Source organism: Nyctereutes procyonoides, unplaced genomic scaffold (assembly GCF_905146905.1).
Source record: "Nyctereutes procyonoides isolate TBG_1078 unplaced genomic scaffold, NYPRO_anot_genome, whole genome shotgun sequence".
NCBI lineage: Eukaryota > Metazoa > Chordata > Mammalia > Carnivora > Canidae > Nyctereutes > Nyctereutes procyonoides.
In genome coordinates, this window is record NW_026575125.1 from 83,023,922 (window position 1) to 83,047,639 (window position 23,718).

At 41.4% G+C, this 23,718-nt stretch overlaps 1 protein-coding gene across 1 annotated transcript in view; it reads right to left on the bottom strand.

The window, feature by feature from the left end:
* TRPC5 (transient receptor potential cation channel subfamily C member 5) overlaps positions 1–23,718 on the bottom strand; it is a 151,409-nt gene that overhangs the window by 102,165 nt on the left and 25,526 nt on the right. The window contains exon 2 of the mRNA XM_055338618.1: positions 2,313–2,834. Coding sequence (XP_055194593.1) covers positions 2,313–2,834 — 522 coding nt within the window. The remainder of the gene's footprint in view (positions 1–2,312; positions 2,835–23,718) is intronic.

A 23,718-nucleotide genomic window follows, 5' to 3' on the forward strand; every position in this document is an offset into this window, starting at 1 on the left:
GCCCAATTAGAGGGAGATATGTTAATTAAATTAGCAGTACACTGATTGAATACCTCTGATTGGAATCCAGGAGAATGGAGAGAGTGGCTAGTACATTATTTAAACTAGCCCTTTTCTGGACCTTCTTGAGACTAACACCAAAGCCAATTCTTGTATGGCACAGAGGGATAAAGGGGGAGACAGGCTCATCATTCTGAGACAAACTTGAAGATGTGAAAACCCAGGGAGATAGGTTGGAGCTGGCAATGAACTAGGAAGCACAAGTCTTTATCCTTCTGTGTTTGACTAATGTGCATGAGAGGTTGCAACTACATAATTGCATCCTTATGTGATGATCAATGTCAGTCATTAAATTATAATTGAATATCATCTTTATTTGCTGTTGATCCATGCCATTTTATTGCTATGTGTTTTATCAGATTTTAACTAATAAACTTTCATTCACAAATCAAAGAACGTGTGTTCATCTTAAATTACCTGGTGGTGAACTTGAAGGTACAAAACCAGCATAAAAGAACCTCACACGGCAGAAGATGGAGTACACTCAGAGACAGTATTGTACCAGGAGTCTGAAAGTTCTACTTCTGGCTTTATCTGATAATCCTGAACAAATCTCTGAAATATAGTTCTTTCTTGTTTGTAAAATGAATTATAATAATTTTTCTGCCTAACTTCAATGGTAATAAGAAATAAATACAGTGGTAAAGTTTTCAAAGACTTTCGGATGATATATCTGACAAATGGGACAATATATGAAATCAGGACTTTTTAGGAATATCTGATAAATGTCCATATGACAATGCCCAAGGGTCTATGTCACATGGAAAGATTATACAATAGTTTTACACCTGTTTTCTAAGAGATTAGAGCTTTCCTATTATACTCCATGTCAAAGTAATACTTTGGAATCAGATTTTGTTTCATTCTTCTGAGCTTTTTTATTTTTGAATCACCAAGTTAAATTCTTTTTGGGAGTCCACTGGAGTGCTAGTAGGAATAGTAATGAGTTAAAAGCCAACAATGAAAAAGTCTTCCAGGAAATAGTAAATTATATTCCATTTAAAGTTAAGATTTTATTCCTGAGGGGATTATGTAACTCTGAACATTATTAACCCACTATTACCCAACTAGATTTTTACAATAATTTTTTACATAAAAGTTGATTACTGAATTCTTGTATTGATAGCATTATCTCAATAGACTAAAGGTACTGAGCCATATTATAGGGTATATACTTATTTTTTCAAGGACCCTATTCCTCCAATCCATATTTAAAACTTGTTTTTCTTCTGCCTATATAACCCTTAGTTCAAAGGCCAGTCAGCTAACCAACCAACCAACCACCACCACCACCACCAACAACAACAAAAAAAGTAAAAAAAGAAAAAATAACCCCTAATTCCTTTAGTTATTTGGGAGAGTTTTGTATTGACAGATACAACTACCCATACAGTATCAAATGTCACATCTCTTTAGTTTTTTTGGGAAGTTATTTGTATTGACAGACACAACTACCCATAAGTCTCAAATGTCACATCTCTTCAGGGTAATAGTCTTTGGAGGTCATCTCCATTAGACTTCTGAAAGGTGGAACTGCATTTTAGCAAGGTAAGGAAAACCACTGAATTCTCTACCCCTTGTCACAATTTCATCTTAAAGATCTTAGTAAAATGCTGAAAGCATCTCAAGAGAGATTTTTGAGTTTAACATAAGTATTCATGTAAAGTGGACCAGGGAGCTGCAGTTATGAAACATAACCTTAGCGTTTCAGATTCCTTTAATCAAAGATGCTATTCACAATAATCATTCATTTCCAAAAGCATCCAGACCATGAGCCCTCCTTGATTACTAACTACCATGGCCCTAGTATATACGGTAGGGTCTTTTGTTATGAGTTCTCATAGAAGTTCTCCTTCAGATCACTTACATTGCTTGTAATTACATATTTACTAATGTGATCATTTACTTAATGTCCACAACTAGCTTGTAAGCTTCATGAAGGCAGGGTCAGTGCCTGTTTTCTGTATCCTAAACACCTAGAAAAGTGCTGAATAAGCATTTTTAAAAAGACTGAGTACTTCCCCATCAACAAATTGGTTGGTCAGTGTTTTTCCAAGTTATCTGTCCATAAAGAAAATATGCAGAGGCTGTATGTATCTTAGATAAATAAGCCTACTGTTTTTTTTGAGGCCTGTTGAACCATTCATTTGTAAGAGGGCTAAATGGTAAAGAGAAAATGCTGACTCTTACTCTGCTGCACTGGACCCTGGAGGGCTTACGATTTCCTGAAAGCAGAAAAAAGCTCAGCTTACCTCTTTCTGGTGGTATTTGATTGCCACCTTCAGCTTGGCCAGGTCATGGTACTTCTGAGGGTCAAGCTCTTCACTGTGGTCATCTCGATGGTTGAGGATGATTTCCAGTTCCCGGGAGCTCCGAGCTTGGTCCAGCAGGTCTTTGGCAAAGAGCTTGCACTGCTGGGAGAGCTCCTCATACTCAGCCTTGAACTCATTCTCCACCTTGCTGAGCTCCTTGAGCTCCCAGCCCAGACGGAAGGCAGTTAGGATGGGGTCCTCACTTGATAAGGCGATGAGCGAGGGGCTTGCTAGAGCCTTATAGATATTCAGCCGGGAGCGGGAATGGCGCAGGCTGTCTACCTCTGAACTGGACACACACTCCACGCAGTTGCAGCGAATCTGGTGGGGCCGTGGAATAGTGACTCGTTTTTGGACAAGCAATTTGATGATCTCATAATTGTTGGTGTGGGCAGCCAGCATGATGGGAGTGATGTCTGGTGTGAACTCAGAGAACTGGGTATCCATCATCAGGGTGGGGACCTACATACAATAAAATAAAAGTATAAAGGGCAGGATTAAGGCTAAGAGAGATGAGGGAGCATAGGGCCCATCCAATGTTAGTGATTCAGGAATTGGAATCACTGTTACTTTGTCAGTTCCCCTCTTTGTCATAGCTATTTGTGGAATACTTACTGTATGCCAAGCACAAAGCACTTCACGTGTATTACTCATTTAATTCCCATGAGGTATATATTCTCCTCAAATGAAGAAGCTGAGGCACACAGAAGTTAAAGAACATATCCAAGGTTACATAGCTCTTTGAATCTTGAGCCAAGATTCAAACCCAAGCAATAGAACTCTAGAGCTTGGTTCTGAAAATTATGCAACCACAATATGCCCAATTCTGTCTAAGACATGATGGGGGAATACAGAGAAGTAAGGGGTATTTTTTCTAACCTTCTGGAGCTTGGTTGGGTGGATCAGACTTAAATAAAATTGTAAGTAGGAGTACATAGTAGCATGTGCTCAGTTCCAGATGAGCAATAGAGACTTAGGAATATTTGTTTGAAAGGCTAAAGACAACCAGTAATCTTAAAGACCATGCCACTAAATCAAGCCCCAGAGGCCTAAGAAAAGACAATCTCAAGTGGTTCTGTTGACTCTGTGTGTACATTGGACTTCAGGGGATCAAAGACCAAGGCCAGATAGTGTTCCTCCAACTTGCTGTAGGTCTAGAAAGGTAGAATATATTATTGCCAGAAAGAAGTGCTCTGTAAATGGAGACCTCTTGGCTTGGGTGAGGGGTTACCAATAGAAAAAGGACCTTTGATAACATCATTCTGTCTATGATGTAATGCTTGGTGTAAATAGCAGCTATTGGAGAAAGGTCTGGGGTTCTTTGGTCATTCAGGAGCATTTTTAGGTGAGTTTGCCGGACCTGACCAATGAATTAAAAAAATCTTTTGACTTTAAAATGTGTGTTTTGGGATCCAGGCTGTTCTCAGTGTAATAGGGAAATGGAGGCAGATCTATACCCACAGAAGAGTCTCAGCGTGGTAGGATCTAGAGCTAAGGAATGAGGAGGATTTAAGTAGTCAGGGGAGGCTTCACGGAGGGATGGAGATGAGTATTGAAAGCATGGATAGGATTCCAGGAAATTGTGAAATATTGATCTTACTACACTTCGAAGAAGATATTTCCAAATACTCATTTGAGTTGGGGAGAACAATACATGGATAACTGAGATTCTCATGGAATAGACAAATATTGTTTTACTCAATAGTTTCTTTATACTCTTAAAAAAGTTTTTTAGAACATTGCAGTCATTGCTGAACAGACAGAAGGATGTGTTACAGTCTCCATCACCTTTGCTTCCTTCACACCTTGATTAAGGATTCACAAACAGGAAAGTGACCAGAAAACAGGAAGTGGGAGGGGGTGGAGGAGAACACGGGGAGGAGTTTGCAAGAAATCTGTTTACTTCATGGAGTGGTTGCATCAGCCTCGGAATAGTTAAGAACTGGCTGCACATTGGTCGTCAATTACTTGGATGGAGCAGCAAGAAGACATTGTCAAACATTTAGAGGAAGCAGTTACAAACAAGACAGCAGGAAGTGTGCAACTGGCTCATAAAGTAAATTGGACACAGAAAAGAATAATATCAGAAATTAACATAAGCCTACAGGCTAATTACAAAGTAGGTCTAAGTGACCCAGTAATAAATGTAAACACACAACCAACATAAAGCCTTGAGTTGGGGGGATGGTAAGTAAGCAATATGTCACAGTCTGCCCAGGAAGAAAGGAGCTCAGATCTGGAAATCTGCCCCTTCCCAGTGGGCAGAAGCATTTCTCGATCTCTGCTATGATCCAGAAGCAGGAGGTAGCAGGTGGAGGGAGGATAGCCTGTAGCACAGGATTCCCTGGGTTAGATTGGAGGAATGTGTCTTTCCTACCATGGTGCTCTTCCTGTTTTCTCTCTTCCCCCACTTCCTTGCTCTTTCTACGTCTCTTACTCTTTTTCTTTCTTCTTTCTTTCCCTCTATACCAATACTAACAAGCCTGTTCAAGACAGACAATGGTACATGTGACTATTGCTTAGCCCCACTTGTGTAGTGGAGCTGAAAGTTGCTGTCTTTGCTTAGAATATGAAATGCTTTCTGGAGCCATCTGATTCCATCGTCTTAGACTTGGGGCTCAACAAGGAGGATCTGATTCTGTATTTGACTTTCTGAGTACATAACACAAAAGAGGAAATCTTTCTAAAAGAAAACTGGGGGAAGCCCCGGTGGCTCAGTGATTTAGAGCCACCTTTGGCCCAGGGTGTGATCTTGCAGGCCCCAGGATCAAGTCCTGTGTCTGGCTCCCTTCATGGAGCCTGCTTCTCCCTCTGCCTGTGTATCTGCCTCTCTCTCCCCGTGTCTCTCATGAATAAATAAATAAAATCATTTTAAAAAAAGATAAAAGAAAACTGTTTTATAATGACCAACCATGTCTTCCCACTCTCCAGTCAACCTTATAATTTATAGGTTGCCACACCCATCTCATTCACTGCTCTCTGAGTATACAGCCCTGTGGGATCCCCTGTGTGTGTGTGTATCTCTCCATTCACAAGGCCATTGTGAGCCCTGGTTTCTTCCATAGCACCTTCTCTTAACTTGATCCTACCCCTTACTGACCACCCAGATGTTGTGGGCACTAGGTCACATCTAGGATCTCACTTTTCTGATGCTGCCTCCTTATATTTTCTTTAATTATTTCACATATGCATTTCTTGCTTCATCAATAAGGTTGTGAGTCGAAGACAGAGCTGTCTTAGATTGCTTTTGTTTTCTCTATAGCATCTGGCACAGTGTTAGACACACGATAGGCACTGGGCAAAAAAAAAAGAAGAAAAGAAAAAGATTTTCTATTTTCAAATTAAGAAATTGACTCATTTATAAACCAGGCTGGTTCCAATAATCTGAGTCAATGTGAGATAATTTCCTTGGGTCTTTCCTTTTCATGTCCATCTGAGAAGGTAGACATTCCAAGACTAAGGAGGGTTCACAAATGGGTTTTATAGGGAATATCCTGAGGTCTCCCCAGCTAGGACAGTCCCTGCCTGCCATTTTCACAATTCTGGTGTTTTATAGTGGAGACTCTGACCCAAAGACCACAGATTTATACTCCTCTTCCCCTCTCTGCTTCTTTTCTTATCCTGCTGCCTTTCCCTTTCTAGGGAAGGGACCATGGTCTATCATCAGGACAGTCATGGTAAAGAAAGACAGATTCTATAATGAGAGTGAGAGATTTCTCATAATACACAAGATTTTGTGATATGGTAACAGAAATGAAGGCTATATGTGGGTGTATATGCATAATTTGGATGAATGAATGATAGAAACCAGTGAACTGTAGAGCACATACCCTCTCAAAGGGGGTATCTGCTGCTATACTCCTTGTCGTTATAAAATTGTTATAAGCATGCATAAGGGCCTAATGTCGTAAGTGCTCAAAAGAAGCCAGAAATATGGATTTTACCATAGAATTTATTTTGTTGTTGAATAACGTCCTTTTTAAAACTTGAAGTATAATGGGCATACAATATCCTATTAGTTTCTGGTGTACATCATAGGGATTTGATACTTTGAAACATTATAAAAATGATCCCCATGATAAGTATAGTTACCATCTGTTACCATTGAAGGTTATTACCATATTATTGACTATATTCCTTATACTGTACATTATATTCTCATGCTTTGTTTTCTAACTGGAAGTTTGTACCTCTTAATCCCCTGCAGGGTAGAATTTCTTAAAGTTTTAAATATTGGCTTAAAAAGATAAAGACAGTGTGCAGTCCCAGCAAAATACATATATGAGACAATCTAGGCTTGAGCGAACCAGTTTGTGACCTTTGAGCTAGCATATAACTTATGAGATAAAGGCCAGGTAGGACAGGAAGCTGGACATTTAAGCAGGGGCCAGATGATGAAAAGCCTCATATGTTATGTTAAGGAATTTAATGTTACCTGTTGGCTGTGGGGAGCCATGGGGAGAGTTGTTTTTTTTCTTTTTTATAGAGAGGGAAAGGGGGAGGGGGCAGATGAAGAGAGAGAGAGACAGAGAGAGAGAGAGAGAGAATCATAAGCAGGCTCCACACCCAGTGAGGAGCCTGATGTGGTGCTTCATGTCACAACCCCAAGATTATGACCTGAGCCAAAACCAAGAGTCTGATGCTTAATTGACTGAGACACCCAGGGGCTCCTACTGAAGAGTTTTTATTTAAAAATATTTTATTTATTTATTCATGAGAGACACCCAGAGGGAGGCAGAGACAGAGGGAGAAGCAGGCTCCTCACAGGGAGCCTGATGTGGGACTTATCCCTGGACTGGGGATCACACCCTGAGCCAAAGGTAGATGCTCAACCACTGAGCTACTTAGGCATCCCTGAAGAGTTCTAATCAAGGAGAGTGGCATAGTTGAACAAGTGTTTTACAAAGATCAGTTTGGCCCAAGACTGGGGAATAGACAGTGTTAAATGTGCTGGTAAATGATTAATAAGAAGCTCTCTATAAAAAAAAATCGTGATCTGGGATCCCTGGGTGGCGCAGCGGTTTGGCGCCTGCCTTTGGCCCAGGGCGCGATCCTGGAGACCCCGGATCGAATCCCACGTCGGGCTCCCGGTGCATGGAGCCTGCTTCTCCCTCTGCCTGTGTCTCTGCCTCTCTCTCTCTCTGTGACTATCATAAATAAATAAAAATTTAAAAAAAAAATCGTGATCTGTAGTGTTTGTCAATTTCTATGGTGTAAGTATTCCCAATTTCAAGCTACCAATGATGTTGTAGAGCACAGAGTTGGGAAGTAATGTTTACAACTGGCTCTCCCAGTGTAAGCCCTAGTTAAAAATCTCATTAGTCCAAGTGAAGAGATGGGGAGGATCTTAAACTAGACAATAATTCTAAAGATAAACAGAAGAGAGCAGATTTAAGACGTTCACTGGACATGTCAGTTAGTACTGGAGGGAGAAGAAATTAAGGATGTTGCATGCTTGGTTGAATAGGGGTGTTATCAATTGAGATAGTTGATACAGGAGGAGGGGCAGTTTTTGAGTTAAAACAAGTTCAATTTTGGACATGTTGAATTTGAAGTACCTACTGGAACAGTAGCAGGAAATTGTATGACTCTAGTATGAATCTTGAAAGAAAGGTCAAGGCTGAAAATACAGGTGTGAGAGTCTTCAGCTTATAATTGCAATTGAAATCGAAGGAGTAAACAGAATCAACCTCAGCTCACCCCAGCTCCCTCACAGCTCTGCCTGTGGATATCCCCCAAAGATTGAGCCCAGCCCATTTCCAGAGCAAGTGAAGCTTGAGGTAGGATGTGGTCAGGTAGCCAGTCTCAGCCTCCCCCATTCAAAATTCCAATCACTGGAGTCCTGCATTAGGGCATTCTTTGTTCTGTTGGTTGCAGAATCCCAACTTCTCCCACACTGGGGCCCTCATTTGTCAAACAAGATTTCTCCCTGGATCTTAATCAAGGTTCTGTTCATGTAACTGGCCTAAAATAGTCTAGGTCTAGTATATTTTCTGCATTATCCGTGCTTTGATGGTCTTTGAGCTATTTTAAAAGGTTGTAAATTGTAATGCAAATATTACTTGTTTGGTGAAATGCAATTGATCATTGCCTTAAGCATCTGTTTGTAAATTTCTTTGCACCTGTTTTTAAGTTTTTCCCCAGCATTTCTGATGGTCTATATAAGGGGTCAATAAACTTTTTCCATGAAAAGTGGATGGTGAATAGGTTAGGCTTAGTGGGCCTTGCAACTCTGCTGTTGTGGCTGGAAAATAGCCATATGCAATATGGAAATGAATGGGTATGGTTGTACAACATAACAGTTCATTTACAAAAACAGGTGGCAGGCTGAATTTGGCTTGGCTTGCAGGCCATAGTTTACAGACAACCCCCCCCCCCATCCCTCAGTAATTAATGAATTAAATGAAATCTCTGACGTGCTTAATTTAAATTTGTATAAGGATCATGGTTTAACCTTTTTTATTTTTAATAAAAATTATCCTTTAACAGCCATTTTGTGTTCAGATTGAGGCCAGGTGGAAAGTTCAATTTTATTCTTTTCTTATCAAGTTTTGCTTTTTTAAAAATAGATTTATTTTTTATTGGTGTTCAATTTACCAACATACAGAAAAACACCCAGTGCTCATCCCGTCAAGTGCCCCCCTCAGTGCCCGTCACCCATTCACACCCACCCCCAGCCATCCTCCCCCTCCACCACCCCTAGTTCATTTCCCAGAGTTAGGAGTCTTTATGTTCGGTCTCCCTTGCTGATATTTCCCATACATTTCTTCTCCCTTCTCTTCTATTCCCTTTCACTATTGTTTATATTCCCCAAATGAATGAGAACATATAATGTTTGTCCTTCTCCGATTGACTTATTTCACTCAGCATAATACCCTCCAGTTCCATCCACGTTGAAGCAAATGGTGGGTATTTGTCGTTTCTAATGCCTGAGTAATATTCCATTGTATACATAAACCACATCTTCTTTTTTTAAAAAAAAATTTTTTTAATTTTTTATTTATTTATGATAGTCACAGAGAGAGAGAGAGAGAGAGAGAGAGAGAGGCAGAGACACAGGCAGAGGGAGAAGCAGGCTCCATGCACCGGGAGCCTGACGTGGGATTTGATTCCGGGTCTCCAGGATCGCGCCCTGGGCCAAAGGCAAGCGCCAAACCGCAGCGCCACCCAGGGATCCCAAACCACATCTTCTTTATCCATTCATCTTTCGATGGACACCGAGGCTCCTTCCACAGTTTGGCTATTGTGGACATTGCTGCTAGAAACATCGAGGTGCAGGTGTCCCGGCGTTTCATTGCATCTGAATCTTTGGGGTAAATCCCCAACAGTGCAATTGCTGGGTCGTAGGGCAGGTCTATTTTTAACTCTTTGAGGAACCTCCACACAGTTTTCCAGAGTGGCTGCACCAGTTCACATTCCCGCCAACAGTGCAGGAGGGTTCCCTTTTCTCTGCATCCTCTCCAACATTTGTGGCTTCCTGCCTTGTTAATTTTCCCCATTCTCACTGGTGTGAGGTGGTATCTCATTGTGGTTTTGATTTGTATTTCCCTGATGGCAAGTGATGCAGAGCATTTTCTCATGTGCATGTGGGCCATGTCTATGTCTTCCTCTGTGAGATTTCTCTTCATGTCTTTTGCCCATTTCATGATTGGATTGTTTGTTTCTTTGGTGTTGAGTTTAATAAGTTCTTTATAGATCTTGGAAACTAGCCCTTTATCTGATATGTCATTTGCAAATATCTTCTCCTATTCTGTAGGTTGTCTTTTAGTTTTGTGGACTGTATCCTTTGCTGTGCAAAAGCTTCTTATCTTGATGAAGTCCCAATAGTTCATTTTTGCTTTTGTTTCTTTTGCCTTCATGGATGTATCTTGCAAGAAGTTACTGTGGCCGAGTTCAAAAAGGGTGTTGCCTGTGTTCTCCTCTAGGATTTTGATGGAATCTTGTCTCACATTTAGATCTTTCATCCATTTTGAGTTTATCTTTGTGTATGGTGAAAGAGAGTGGTCTAGTTTCATTCTTCTGCATGTGGATGTCCAATTTTCCCAGTACCATTTATTGAAGAGACTGTCTTTCTTCCAGTGGATAGTCTTTCCTCCTTTATCGAATATTAGTTGACCATAAAGTTGAGGGTCCACTTCTGGGTTCTCTATTCTGTTCCATTGATCGATCTGTCTGTTTTTGTGCCAGTACCACACTGTCTTGATGACCACAGCTTTGTAGTACAACCTGAACTCTGGCATTGTGATGCCCCCAGATATGGTTTTCTTTTTTAAAATCCCCCTGGCTATTCGGGGTCTTTTCTGATTCCACACAAATCTTAAAATAATTTGTTCTAACTCTCTGAAGAAAGTCCATGGTATTTTGATAGGGATTGCATGAAACGTGTAAATTGCCCTGAGTAACATTGACATTTTCACAATATTAATTCTGCCAATCCATGAGCATGGAATATTTTTCCATCTCTTTGTGTCTTCCTCAATTTCTTTCAGAAGTGTTCTATAGTTTTTAGGGTATAGATCCTTTACCTCTTTGGTTAGGTTTATTCCTAGGTATCTTATGCTTTTGGGTGCCATTGTAAATGGGATTGACTCCTTAATTTCTCTTTCTTCAGTCTCCTTGTTAGTGTATAGAAATGCCATTGATTTCTGGGCATTGATTTTGTATCCTGCCATGCTACCAAATTGCTGTATGAGTTCTAGCAATCTTGGGGTGGAGGCTTTTGGGTTTTCTATGTAGAGTATCATGTCATCGGCGAAGAGGGAGAGTTTGACTTCTTCTTTGCCAATTTAAATGCCTTTAATGTCGTTTTGTTGTCTGATTGCTGAGGCTAGGACTTCCAGTACTATGTTGAATAGCAGTGGTGAGAGTGGACATCCCTGTCGTGTTCCTGATCTTAGGGGAAAGGCTCCCAGTGCTTCCCCATTGAGAATGATATTTGCTGTGGGCTTTCTGTAGATGGCTTTTAAGATGTCAAGGAAAGTTCCCTCTATCCCTACACTCTGAAGAGTATGATCAGGAATGGATGCTGTATTTTGTCAAATGCTTTCTCTGCATCTAATGAGAGGATCATGTGGTTCTTGGTTTTTCTCTTGCTGATATGTTGAATCACATTGATTGTTTTACGAGTGTTGAACCAGCCTTGTGTCCCGGGGATAAATCCTACTTGGTCGTGGTGAATAAGTTTCTTAATGTACTGTTGGATCCTATTGGCTAGTATCTTGTTGAGAATTTTTGCATCCATGTTCATCAGGGATATTGGTCTGTAATTCTCCTTTTTGGTGGGGTCTTTGTCTGGTTTTAGAATTAAGGTGATGCTGGCCTCATAGAACGAATTTGGAAGTACTCCATCTCTTTCTACCTTTCCAAACATCTTTAGTAGAATAGGTATGATTTCTTCTTTAAACGTTTGATAGAATTCCCCTGGGAAGCCATCTGTCCCTGGACTTTTGTGTCTTGGGAGGTTTTTGATGACTACTTCAATTTCCTCCCTGGTTATTGGCCTGTTCAGGTTTTCTATTTCTTCCTGTTCCAGTTTTGGTAGTTTGTGGCTTTCCAGGAATGCGTCCATTTCTTCTAGATTGCCTAATTTATTGGCGTAGAGCTGTTCATAATATGTTTTTAAAATCGTTTGTATTTCCTTGGTGTTGGTAGTGATCTCTCCTTTCTCGTTCATGATTTTATTAATTTGAGTCTTCTCTCTCTTCTTTTTAATAAGGCTGGCTAATGGTTTATCTATCTTATTCTTTCAAAGAACCAAGTCCTGATTTTGTTGATATGTTCCACAGTTCTTCTGGTCTCGATTTTGTTGAGTTCTGCTCGAATCTTTATTAACTCTCTTCTTCTGCTGGGTGTAGGATCTATTTGCTGTTTTTTCTCTAGCTCCTTTATGTGTAAGGTTAGCTTTTGTGTTTGAGTTCTTTCCAGTTTTTGAATGGATGCTTGTATTGCGATGTATTTCCCCTCAGGACTGCTGTTGCTGCATCCCAAAGATTTTGAACGCTTGTAAATTCATTCTCATTAGTTTCCATGAATCGTTTTAATTCTTCCTTAATTTCCTGGTTGACCCTTTTATCTTTCAGCAGGATGGTCCTTAACCTCCACGTGTTTGAGGTCCTTCCAAACTTCTTCTTGTGATTGAGTTCTAATTTCAAGGCGTTATGGTCTGAGAATATGCAGGGGACGATCCCAATCTTTTGGTATTGGTTCAGACCCGATTTGTGACCCAGTATGTGGTCTATTCTGGAGAAAGTTCCATGTGCACTTGAGAAGAATGTGTATTCAGTTGAGTTTGGATGTAAAGTTCTGTAGATATCTGTGAAATCCATCTGGTCCAGTGTATCATTTAAAGCTCTTGTTTCTTTGGAGATGTTGTGTTTAGAAGACATATCGAGTGTAGAAAACGCTAGATTGAAGTCACCAAGTATAAGTGTATTATTATCTAAGTATTTCTTCACTTTGGTTATTAATTGATTGATATATTTGGCAGCTCCCACATTCGGGGCATATATATTGAGGATTGTTAAATCCTCTTGTTGGATAGATCCTTTAAGTATGATATAGTGTCCCTCTTCATCTCTCACTGTAGTCTTCAGGGTAAATTTTAGTTTATCTGATATAAGGATGGGTACCCCTGCTTTCTTTTGAGGACCATTTGAATGGTAAATGGTTCTCCAACCTTTTATTTTCAGGCTGTAGGTGTCCTTCTGTGTAAAGTGAGTCTCTTGTAGACAGCAAATAGATGGGTCCTGCTTTTTTATCCAGTCTGAAACCCTGCGCCTTTTGATGGGGTCATTAAACCCGTTCACGTTCAGAGTTACTAGTGAGAGATAGGAGTTTAGTGTCACCATGATATCTATTCAGTCCTTGTTTTTGTGGATTGTTCCACTGAACTTCTTCTTAAAGGGGAATTTTAAGAGTCCCCCTTAAAATGTCTTGCAGAGCTGGTTTGGAGGTCACATATTCTTTCAGTTCCTGCCTGTCTTGGAAGCTCTTTATCTCTCCTTCCATTTTGAATGAGAGCCTTGCTGGATAGAGTATTCTTGGTTGCATGTTCTTCTCATTTAGGACCCTGAATATATCCTGCCAGCCCTTTCTGGCCTGCCAGGTCTCTGTGGAGAGTTCTGCTGTTACCCTAATACTCCTCGCCATGAAAGTCAGGGACTTCTTGTCTCTTGCTGCTTTAAGGATCTTCTCTTTGTCTTTGGAATTTGCAAGCTTCACTATTAAATGTCGAGGTGTTGAACGGTTTTTATTGATTTTAGGGGGGAATCTGTCTATTTCCTGGATCTGAATGCCTGTTTCCCTTCCCAGACTAGGAAAGTAATCAGCTAGGATTTGTTGAAATACATATTCTGGCCCTCTGTCCCTTTCAGCGCCCTCGGGAACCCCAATTAAACGTAGGTTTTTCTTCCTCAGGCTGTCATTTATTTCCCTTAATTTATCTTCATGGTCTTTTAATTGTTTGTCTCTTTTTTCCTCAGTTTCCCTCTTTGCCATCAACTTGTCTTCTATGTCACTCACTCATTCTTCCACCTCATTAACCCTGGTCGTTAGGACTTCTAGTTTGGATTGCATCTCATTCAATTGATTTTTAATTTCTGCCTGATTGGATCTAAATTCTGCAGTCATGAAGTCTCGTGAGTCCTTTATGCTTTTTTCTGGAGCCACCAGTAGCTGTATAATAGTGCTTCTGAATTGGCTTTCTGACATTGAATTGTAATCCAGATTTTGTAACTCTGTGGGAGAGAGGACTGTTTCTGATTCTTTCTTTTGAGGTGAGGTTTTCCTTCTAATCATTTTGCTCAGTGCAGAGTGGCCAAAAACAAGTTGTATTGGAACACGGGGGAGTATCACTGGTCCGTCTAGCTGGTCTTCTGGGGGAGGGGCCTGCTGTGCTGATTTTCAGGTGTTACCACTTGGGGGAGCTGCTCTGCCCCTGCCTGCTGCCGGGCTCAGCGGGGGTTGTTTACCCCGTGGGGCCCCAGGAGGAACAGCAGCAGTTGCTATGGCAACTCTGGAAGCCTGGATTCAGCCTCCGCAGGAACTACGGGGCTCTCCCTCTGCAGGGCCTGGGGGCTCCGGGGCGGGGCCGCTGATCTGCTCAGCTCCGGGCAGGAGCGTCCTTGCTGTCCTGGGCCCTCCCGGCCTCTGCCTGTCCCGGGGGAGGCCGGATCCTGGGCTGTGTCCCGACGCCCTGTGCTCCGGGGCCTGCGCTGTTGGATTCGCGCTCCCGCCCCGCAGCCCCCTCCGCGGAGCCGCCGCCCAAGCCCCTCCGAGCTGCTCCGGGTCCCGCCGTGCGCGCTGCAGCCCTTAGGGAGCTCGGCGCACTCTCCCGGGGCGCAGGTGTCTGTTAGTGTCCCCGGGAGCCCGAGGGCATCCCCGCCCTCCTGGGTCCTGCTCCAACTCCCTGCGAGCCCCTTTCCGCCCGCCCGGGAAGGTTGGTGCAGCTCCTGCTCCTCCGGGACGGGGCTCTCCTGTCCTGGGGACACTCGCCCCGGCCTCAGCCCGGCTCATCGCGGGGCCCCTCCCCCTCAGAGGCCTTTTGTTCCTTTATTTCTTTTCCCCCGTCTTCCTACCTTGATAGAAGCGCGAACTCTTCTCACTGTAGCATTCCAGCTGTTCTCTCTTTAAATCTCAGGCCGAATTCGTAGATTTTCAGGATGATTTGAAGGTTATCTAGGTAATTTGGTGGGGACAGGTGATTTGGGGGCCCTACTCTTCCGCCATCTTGCCCCTCCTCCCTGCTTTTTCTTTGAACTCCAAAATTATACTGAATGATCTTGGGCCTCCCATTAAAAATCATGATTTTTAAAAGGAAAATCAGGAGAGGGGAGGGAAATCAACACACCAGGAAATTAGATTTCATTCACATTATCTACAATTGCATTTCTAAAGAAACCTGTTGCATGAACCGACTTGATTGAGTTTTAAAATTTGCAATGATGTGGGCTTAGGGCAAGTCCACTAAAAAAGTTACCTTGCCCACCTCCCTGGGACTTTGCATTCAAGCCCTAACGAGTTTGCTTCTGGATCTGCCCTAGGTCTCCCTGTCAAAAAGCAAGCATTATATTCTAGGATCTTTTTGGATTAATGAGTACAGAACAGAGTTGCTAGGCTCAGAGCTCATCACATAAAATGCAGTACAGTGAACATAGTGAGCTGAAGTCAGCTTCTTTATATTTTCACCTGAATTCCATTGCCAGACGATACAGAGGAATTGATAATGCTCCACCTTCCCCACTCTCAGGACTGGCTGGAGCTTTTACAAGGTTATTGTACTCAAGGGGCCCAAATAATGTTCATTTCCATAACTTCATCACTGACAATCTGCTAATTGGAATTTTTCTGAACCCTATTGTTACCAGCCTTAGGCAGGCACCCTTGCTGGAGTTTTATCACAAGCTTCTGAAATTAAACCCCCCATTTATAATTAATGGGCAGACCCTTATCAGGAGCCACCTCATTCATACCCATAATGCTGTCTGGTCATAGGCCAAACCTCTCCAATTGGCACTTCCTCACAGAGCTGGCCTGATAGCATCATGTTGGAAACAAATCTCCCATCTTGTGCCTGGATTGAGTGAAACTGCAAGGCTTCTTTTTCTACCTGCTGGATCCCTTCCTCCCCCGCCCCTAACATGCCATATAGAATCAATGTTCAATCTTTTTCCCCTTTCCCTTGGACTGCTGGAAATGAAATTTCATTTCTCTGTATTACTCAAAAAATGAAGAACACCAGCATCTAATCATGTCACATTACCAGCTGCCCACTCTGCCTTACCTATAAGGTCAGTTAGCTAGAAGGGTGATAATACATGAGTTACTTTGGAGCAGCTATTGGCATCAGATGGGAAATAATCTTTTTCCTATTCTGATAAAAATGGAATCATAAAAATTAATGTTTTCTAGATCATCTGAGCTGATTTCAAGGCCAAAGTATATATAATCTAGGTTGGAAGATGAAAATGGGCAAAACTTATTTGGGGACAATGTTATAGAACTCATGTGGTATTTTAAAAAGGTCAATATTGATATGTAAAAATCAATAGTATATATAACAGTGGCCAGCATTAGCCTGATTAACATGGGATAAAAATAATACTAATGCCTACTGGTTATTGAGCCCTTTTCATATACCAGGTGATGTGGGAAATGAAGGCAAAAGAAAAATTAAATTTCCTTATTCCTTATAGTTCATTGACAAGGCCTTGAAACGGGCAGAGTAACCTTCCTCTGGGAGCTCAGCTGCCTGGATGTTGATACTTTGCTAAGAGCAAAAGACAATCTCACAGGATCCTGTGAGTCTACTTTAAGCATATAGAAATTCCTTTGAAAACTTCTTGATCTCAGTCCCCCATGATGTATGTTGGCAATCATTCCCCAAGCATATGGCCCACTGCTGTACATCTGTAGGGTCTCATTACTGAAGTTTTCCTAAACCATAATAAATGACCTTTTTCCTAACATAGCTAGCCCACTTAGGGTACTGGAAACCTTGTTTCCAAAGTACCCTGGAGGTTTGTGCTGTCCCTAATCCCCTCCTCCCAACTTGAAAGTATATAGTCGGTCACCTCGGCACCCGTTGTATCTCTTTTCTGCCCATGGGTCCTGTCCCCCTGCTTTAAGAAAACCACCTTTTTGCACCCAAGATGTCTTAAGAATTCTTTCTTGACTGCTCAGAACCCTAACATTTCTACATCACCAGGCACCATGCTGGAGTATCTCATTTAGTCCTAACCATGGTTCTATAGTATAGGCATAGGAATTATCCCCATTTGCACCTGAGGAAACTCAGTCTTCGAGAAGGTAAGTACCTTACCAAGGTCATATAGCTAGGAAGTAGTCGCCGGCACTTGAACGCAGGCAATTTGGTTCCAAAGTCTGTACTGTTAACTGCTATACTACTTAACCTCAAACCAGCAAAAGACCAACTGTTTGATTTTGTTACATCAATAAACAAATCTACAATACTAACATTGAATATTCAGATATAACATATGTTATAGGTTTTATTGGGTATTAATTGACCTTATTGACTAAACTTCTTTAAACCCATATAAACATTATATAGCATTGTTCAAGATTTGGAAGCCTACAAAATCATTCTCAATTTCTCATCAGATGGGGGCTCATAATTTTTCAAAAGATAAGAGCTAAGTCTATGATAAAATGCATATAGCTAACTTGATAGGTTGTAAGAGTTTAGTTGTAAAATCTAATTTTAGGTTTCCAGTTAGTTAAAAAGAAGTGAATCAGAAGATGTAGGTTATTATGGAGATGGGAAAAATGTCAGAAGTGAAGGGCTCATCATTGTATCTCTAAGACCACACAAAGGAATGGAGCCTCAATCTGCCAACATGAGTGTGGTTAGCTGGAGAGATAGTCCTATGGTGGAGCTTGATACAAATATCTCTTTAGGAAGATAGTTCTATGGTGGAACTTGATACAAATATCTGTTTAGGAAGGCCATTGCTCTTGGTTTGTTTTTCTATAGGTCACCAGGTAATTTTTAAATTAAATTTTTCTTATAGATTACTTTGCTGGGAAGAGGATGCTACCAAGTTGATTTAGAGTTTTCCATGTCATTTCTTATCACATGACTAGTGTGAGTTTGGGTAGCATGGTAACAGTTTCTGGGCCGGGCTGAGAACCCAGATGCAGAAACCTTAGTGATCCAACCAAGGCAGAAGACCATGTGAGGGGAACCAGATTGACATCAACTATATCATAAAATTCAATACAAACTACCATTGATTATTTTCCAATTTTTCCAGTGGATACTGATCTTTTTAAACATTTTTTAAAAATTTTAAATTTTTTAGAAGCAGGGAGGAGAGATAGAGATAGAGATAGATAGATAGATAGAGAGAGAGAGAGAGAGAGAGAGAGAGAGAATCTTAAGCAAGCTACATGCCCAGCATGGAGTCTGACATGGGGCTCAATCTCACAACCCTGAGATCATGACCTGAGCCCAAACCAAGAGTCGGGCACTTAACTGACTGAGCCACCCAGGTGCCTCCAGTGGGTACTGATCATGATAGAAGCACATTTACCAACCAACAAAAATCAATGAGCAGAAAAAGAGTCTTTCATGCAAAAAAAAAAAGACCCAACAATCTCTATTTTAAGTAGTTCACAGCCATACGCTTGAAAGGTATGTTCATTGCCGTACCATTGAAAATTGGTAGGTATGAGTGGGAGCACCAGTTTAGGCCTAGAGGAGCTTAGGTGATAACTTTTAAACTCAATTGGTTCTCAGAGTGTGGTAGCAGTTATAATAGGGTAATTCTCACTAGTACTCTCCAAAATAATGTGGGATAAGGCTAGATAAACAAAATGGCTTCATGTTGGTTTGTGGTAGGTAAGAGACCTTTTAAAAAGGTATAAAGAAAAGCAGGCCAGAATTCTAAAAGCCAACTTCATGTTAAATAATATCAAAACTATTCCCTTTGCCAATAATGGTTTTCATCGCATGCTCCATATATGTGCCAAATGGTGTTTTGTTTTAAAGTTGCTCAATTCATATGCAGGCATTGGATTGAAGGGTTATGTAATTGAAGGACAAGGCTTGAAAGAGGAGATTGTGTCACATTCATGAAGCAATTATTGACTTCACATTCCTGCTTCTCTTAGTTATCCACACCTGAAACAATCTAGGGAGCTGGCCGTAGAACTCCAGAGGTAGGATACTAATGCTTAACAGGAACTTTAAATGTGGGCATAGGTCCTGAGTAGGTGGGGAGATCATTTCTCTTTACATGACTATCCTCAATCTTTTAGCAAAGGAAACATTATAAGGTCATCAGTTTTCTTCTGTCTAGTGTAGTGGTAAAACATCTGCAAGATTGAATCATATCCGGCCCTGAGGGTTGCTGTTGCATAGAGGCATTTGGTTTATTGTTAGACAAAGTGTAGTCAAGAGTAGGGGATCATTATGTAGTATAGTTAGAATTTCCCCAAGCTCAGAGTTAGGAGAAGAAAAGTGGGTTTTTTTTAAGATTTTATTTATTTACTCATAGAGATGCAGAGAGAGAGAGAAAGAGAGAGAGAGAGAGAGAGAGAGAGAGAGGCAGAGACAGAAGCAGGCTCCATGCAGAGAGCCTGACGTGGGACTCGATCCTGGGTCTCCAGATCACGCCCTGGGCTGCAGGCGGCGCTAAACTGCTGCGCCACCGGGGTTGCCCAGAAAAGTGGGTTTATAATCTGAATTATCCAGTTTGGTTTTCAAAAATGAACATAGAGACTTTTCAACTTCTTCCCTGAAGACAACGTCTGAGAAAATGTACCTAAACTGCAGGATGGAGAAATTCAGAAGACCTAAAATATGTGATCTAGCCCAATGACTGTCTCAGGCTTGTGGGCCTTACAGCCAAGATTTCTGTCTTTGAGGCATAGGATGTGTTGGGGGAAAGCGTGAATTCCTTCCATGTTATCAATTTATTTTTCTTTTTCTAAGGATTTTATTTATTTATTCATGAGAGACACAGAGAGAGAGGAGACATAGACAGAGGGAGAAGCAGGCTCCTCACAGGGAGCCGTATGCGGAACTCGATCCCCGGACCCAGGGTCACACCCTGACCTGAAGGCAGATGCTCTACCCCTGAGCTACCCAGATGTCCCCCTTGCTATCAGTTTCAAAGAGGGATGGCCCTAATATTTCAGGCTTCTCCAAATAGTCCCTTATGAATTTTTTATTCTTTTATTGTATATTTTTTATTGGAGTTCGATTTGCCAACATATAACACCAGTGCTCATCTCATCAAGTGCCCCCCTCAGTGCCCGCCACCCGGTCACTCCATCCCCCCACCCACCTCCCCTTCCACTAACCCTTGTTTGTTTCCCAGATTTTGGAGTCTCTCATGTTCTGTCACCCTCTCTGATATTTCCCACTCATTTTCTTTCCTTTCCCTTTTAATCCCTTTCACTATTTTTTATCTTCCCCGAACGAATGAAACCATATAATGTTTGTCCTACTCCGATTGACTTACTTCACTCAGCATAATACCCTCCAGTTCTATCCACGTTGAAGCAAATGGTGGGTATTTATCATTTCTATGGCTGAGTAATATTCCATTGTATATATAGACCACATCTTTATCCACTTATGACTTTAGAAGCTAAATCCAACACCATTTGAGAATTTCTTTACCCTTTTATACTTATCACCTTTTGGGGTAATGTGGTCAGCCATTTTATTACCTGGGAAACATAATCTGTCATTCATTCTAAAACTTTGGCAGGTTCAAAGGCTTTCTTCCTTCAAATATCCTATTAATTGGTGAACTAGATCCAGTTTTCCTTCTCTATAGCCTCCATCATCTTAGAGACGTTTTTCTTTGCAATTCAGATTGAAAATTGGGTTTTTGAAACTATCCCTATTATGGAAAGGAACAATTTTCTTCCAGGTAATTCGAAGGGAGTAAACTAGGGTTAGTGTAAACATTGCACTGAATTCTTCAGGGAGTTTAGAGACCTCTGTCCTTGGAGACCTTTTTTTTTTTTAAGTAGGCTCCACATCCAGCATGGAGCCCAACATAGGCCGAACCCACAAACCCAAGATCAAGATCCCGAGATCAAGATCTGAGCTGATAGCAAGAAATGCTGAACTGACTGAACCACCACCCAGGTGCCCCTGTCCTTGGAAACCCTTAAAAGCAGAATAGATGTCTGAGATTGTTTCAGAATCCCTCCAGAGCAGATTTTCTCAACATTCGGGGCCAGACAATTCTTTGTTGTGGGGGGACATCCTGTACATTGTAGAATGTTTAGCTGTATCCTTGGTTTCTGCCCACTAGACGCCACTATCAGTTCTCCCTTCCCCCAGATTTCACAACCACAAATATCTCTGGACATTGTCTAGTGTCCCCTGGGAGGTAAAATCACCCCAGTTGGGAAACACTGCTCTAGGTTATGAGACTTGTTTGGCAGTGGATTGACTGGAGCAGGGAGGGGCAGAACTAGCTACAATTTGTCACACCAGTTTTAGGCTCTTCTATCCCAATCTGCCTGAGGATTGCAACACATTTCCATCAGTACAGTGGCTCACTAGGCCAATAATTCTCAATGGCTGTAAATATACGGAGTGGGAATTCCACTCCTTTCCCCAGGAGAGTTTATTGGAAGTTTATTTTTGGTAGAATATTAGGTTTAAAAAAAACTCTAGAAGCGTGTCGTGCATTATGAGGACCATTAGCCATATTTGGCTACTTAAATTAATTAAAAATAAGTAATATTTTATTTTTATTTTTCATTTTTTTATAAATTAGTTTTTATTGGTGTTCAATTTACCAACATACAGAATAACACCCAGTGCTCATCCTGTCAAGTGTCCCCCTCAGTGCCCGTCACCCACTCACCCCCACCCCCCGCCCTCCTCCCCTTCCACCACCCCTAGTTCGTTTCCCAGAGTTAGGAGTCTTTATGTTCTGTCTCCCTTTCTGATATTTCCCACACATTTCCTCTCCCTTCCCTTCTATTCCCTTTCACTATTATTTATATTCCCCAAATGAATGAGAACGTACACTGTTTGTCCTTCTCCGATTGACTTACTTCACTCAGCATAATACCCTCCAGTTCCATCCATGTTGAAGCAAATGGTGGGTATTTGTCGTTTCTAATAGCTGAGTAATATTCCATTGTATACATAAACCACATCTTCTTTATCCATTCATCTTTCGATGGGCACCGAGGCTCCTTCCACAGTTTGGCTATTGTGGACATTGCTGCTAGAAACATTGGGGTGCAGGTGTCCCGGCATTTCATTGCATCTGTATCTTTGGGGTAAATCCCCAACAGTGCAATTGCTGGGTCGTAGGGCAGGTCTATTTTTAACTCTTTGAGGAACCTCCACACAGTTTTACAGAGTGGCTGCACCAGTTCACATTCCCACCAACAGTATAAGAGGGTTCCCTTTTCTCCACATCCTCTCCAATATTTGTGGTTTCCTGCCTTGTTAATTTTCCCTATTCTCAGTGGTGTGAGGTGGTATCTCATTGTGGTTTTGTTTCTTTTTTTTAAAGATTTATTTATTTATTTATGATAGACACAGAGAGAAAGAGAGGCAGAGACACAGGAGGAGGGAGAGGCAGGCTCCATGCTGGGAGCCCGACGTGGGACTCGATCCTGGGACTCGAGGATCGCACCCTGGGCCGAAGGCAGGTGCCAAACTGCTGAGCCACCCAGGGATCCCTCATTGTGGTTTTGATTTGTATTTCCCTGATGGCAAGTGATGCAGAGCATTTTCTCATGTGTATGTAGGCCATGTCTATGTCTTCATCTGTGAGATTTCTCTTCATGTCTTTTGTCCATTTCATGATTGGATTGCTTGTTTCTTTGGTGTTGAGTTTAATAAGTTCTTTATAGATCTTGGAAACTAGCCCTTTATCTGATATGTCATTTGCAAATATCTTCTCCCATTCTGTAGGTTGTCTTTTAGATTTGTTGACTGTATCCTTTGCTGTGCAAAAGCTTCTTATCTTGATGAAGTCCCAATAGTTCATTTTTGCTTTTGTTTCTTTTGCCTTCGTGGATGTATCTTGCAAGAAGTTACTGTGGCCGAGTTCAAAAAGGGTGTTGCCTGTGTTCTCCTCTAGGATTTTGATGGAATCTTGTCTCACATTTAGATCTTTCGCCATTTTGAGTTTATCTTTGTGTATGGTGCAAGAGAGTGGTCTAGTTTCATTCTTCTGCATGTGGATGTCCAATTTTCCCAGTACCATTTATTGAAGAGACTGTCTTTCTTCCAGTGGATAGTCTTTCCTCCTTTATCGAATATTACTTGACCATAAAGTTCAGGGTCCACTTCTGGGTTCTCTATTCTGTTCCATTGATCTATGTGTCTGTTTTTGTGCCAGTACCACACTGTCTTGATGACCACAGCTTTGTAGTACAACCTGAACTCTGGCATTGTGATGCCCCCAGATGTGGTTTTCTTTTTTAAAATCTCCCTGGCTATTCGGGGTCTTTTCTGATTCCACACAAATCTTAAAATAATTTGTTCTAACTCTCTGAAGAAAGTCCATGGTATTTTGATAGGGATTGCATGAAACGTGTAAATTGCCCTGAGTAACATTGACATTTTCACAATATTAATTCTTCCAATCCATGAGCATGGAATATTTTTCCATCTCTTTGTGTCTTTCTCAATTTCTTTCAGAAGTGTTCTATAGTTTTTAGGGTATAGATCCTTTAAATCTTTGGTTAGGTTTATTCCTAGGTATCTTATGCTTTTGGGTGCAATTGTAAATGGGATTGACTCCTTAATTTCTCTTTCTTCAGTCTCCTTGTTAGTGTATAGAAATGCCATTGATTTCTGGGCATTGATTTTGTATCCTGCCACGCTACCAAA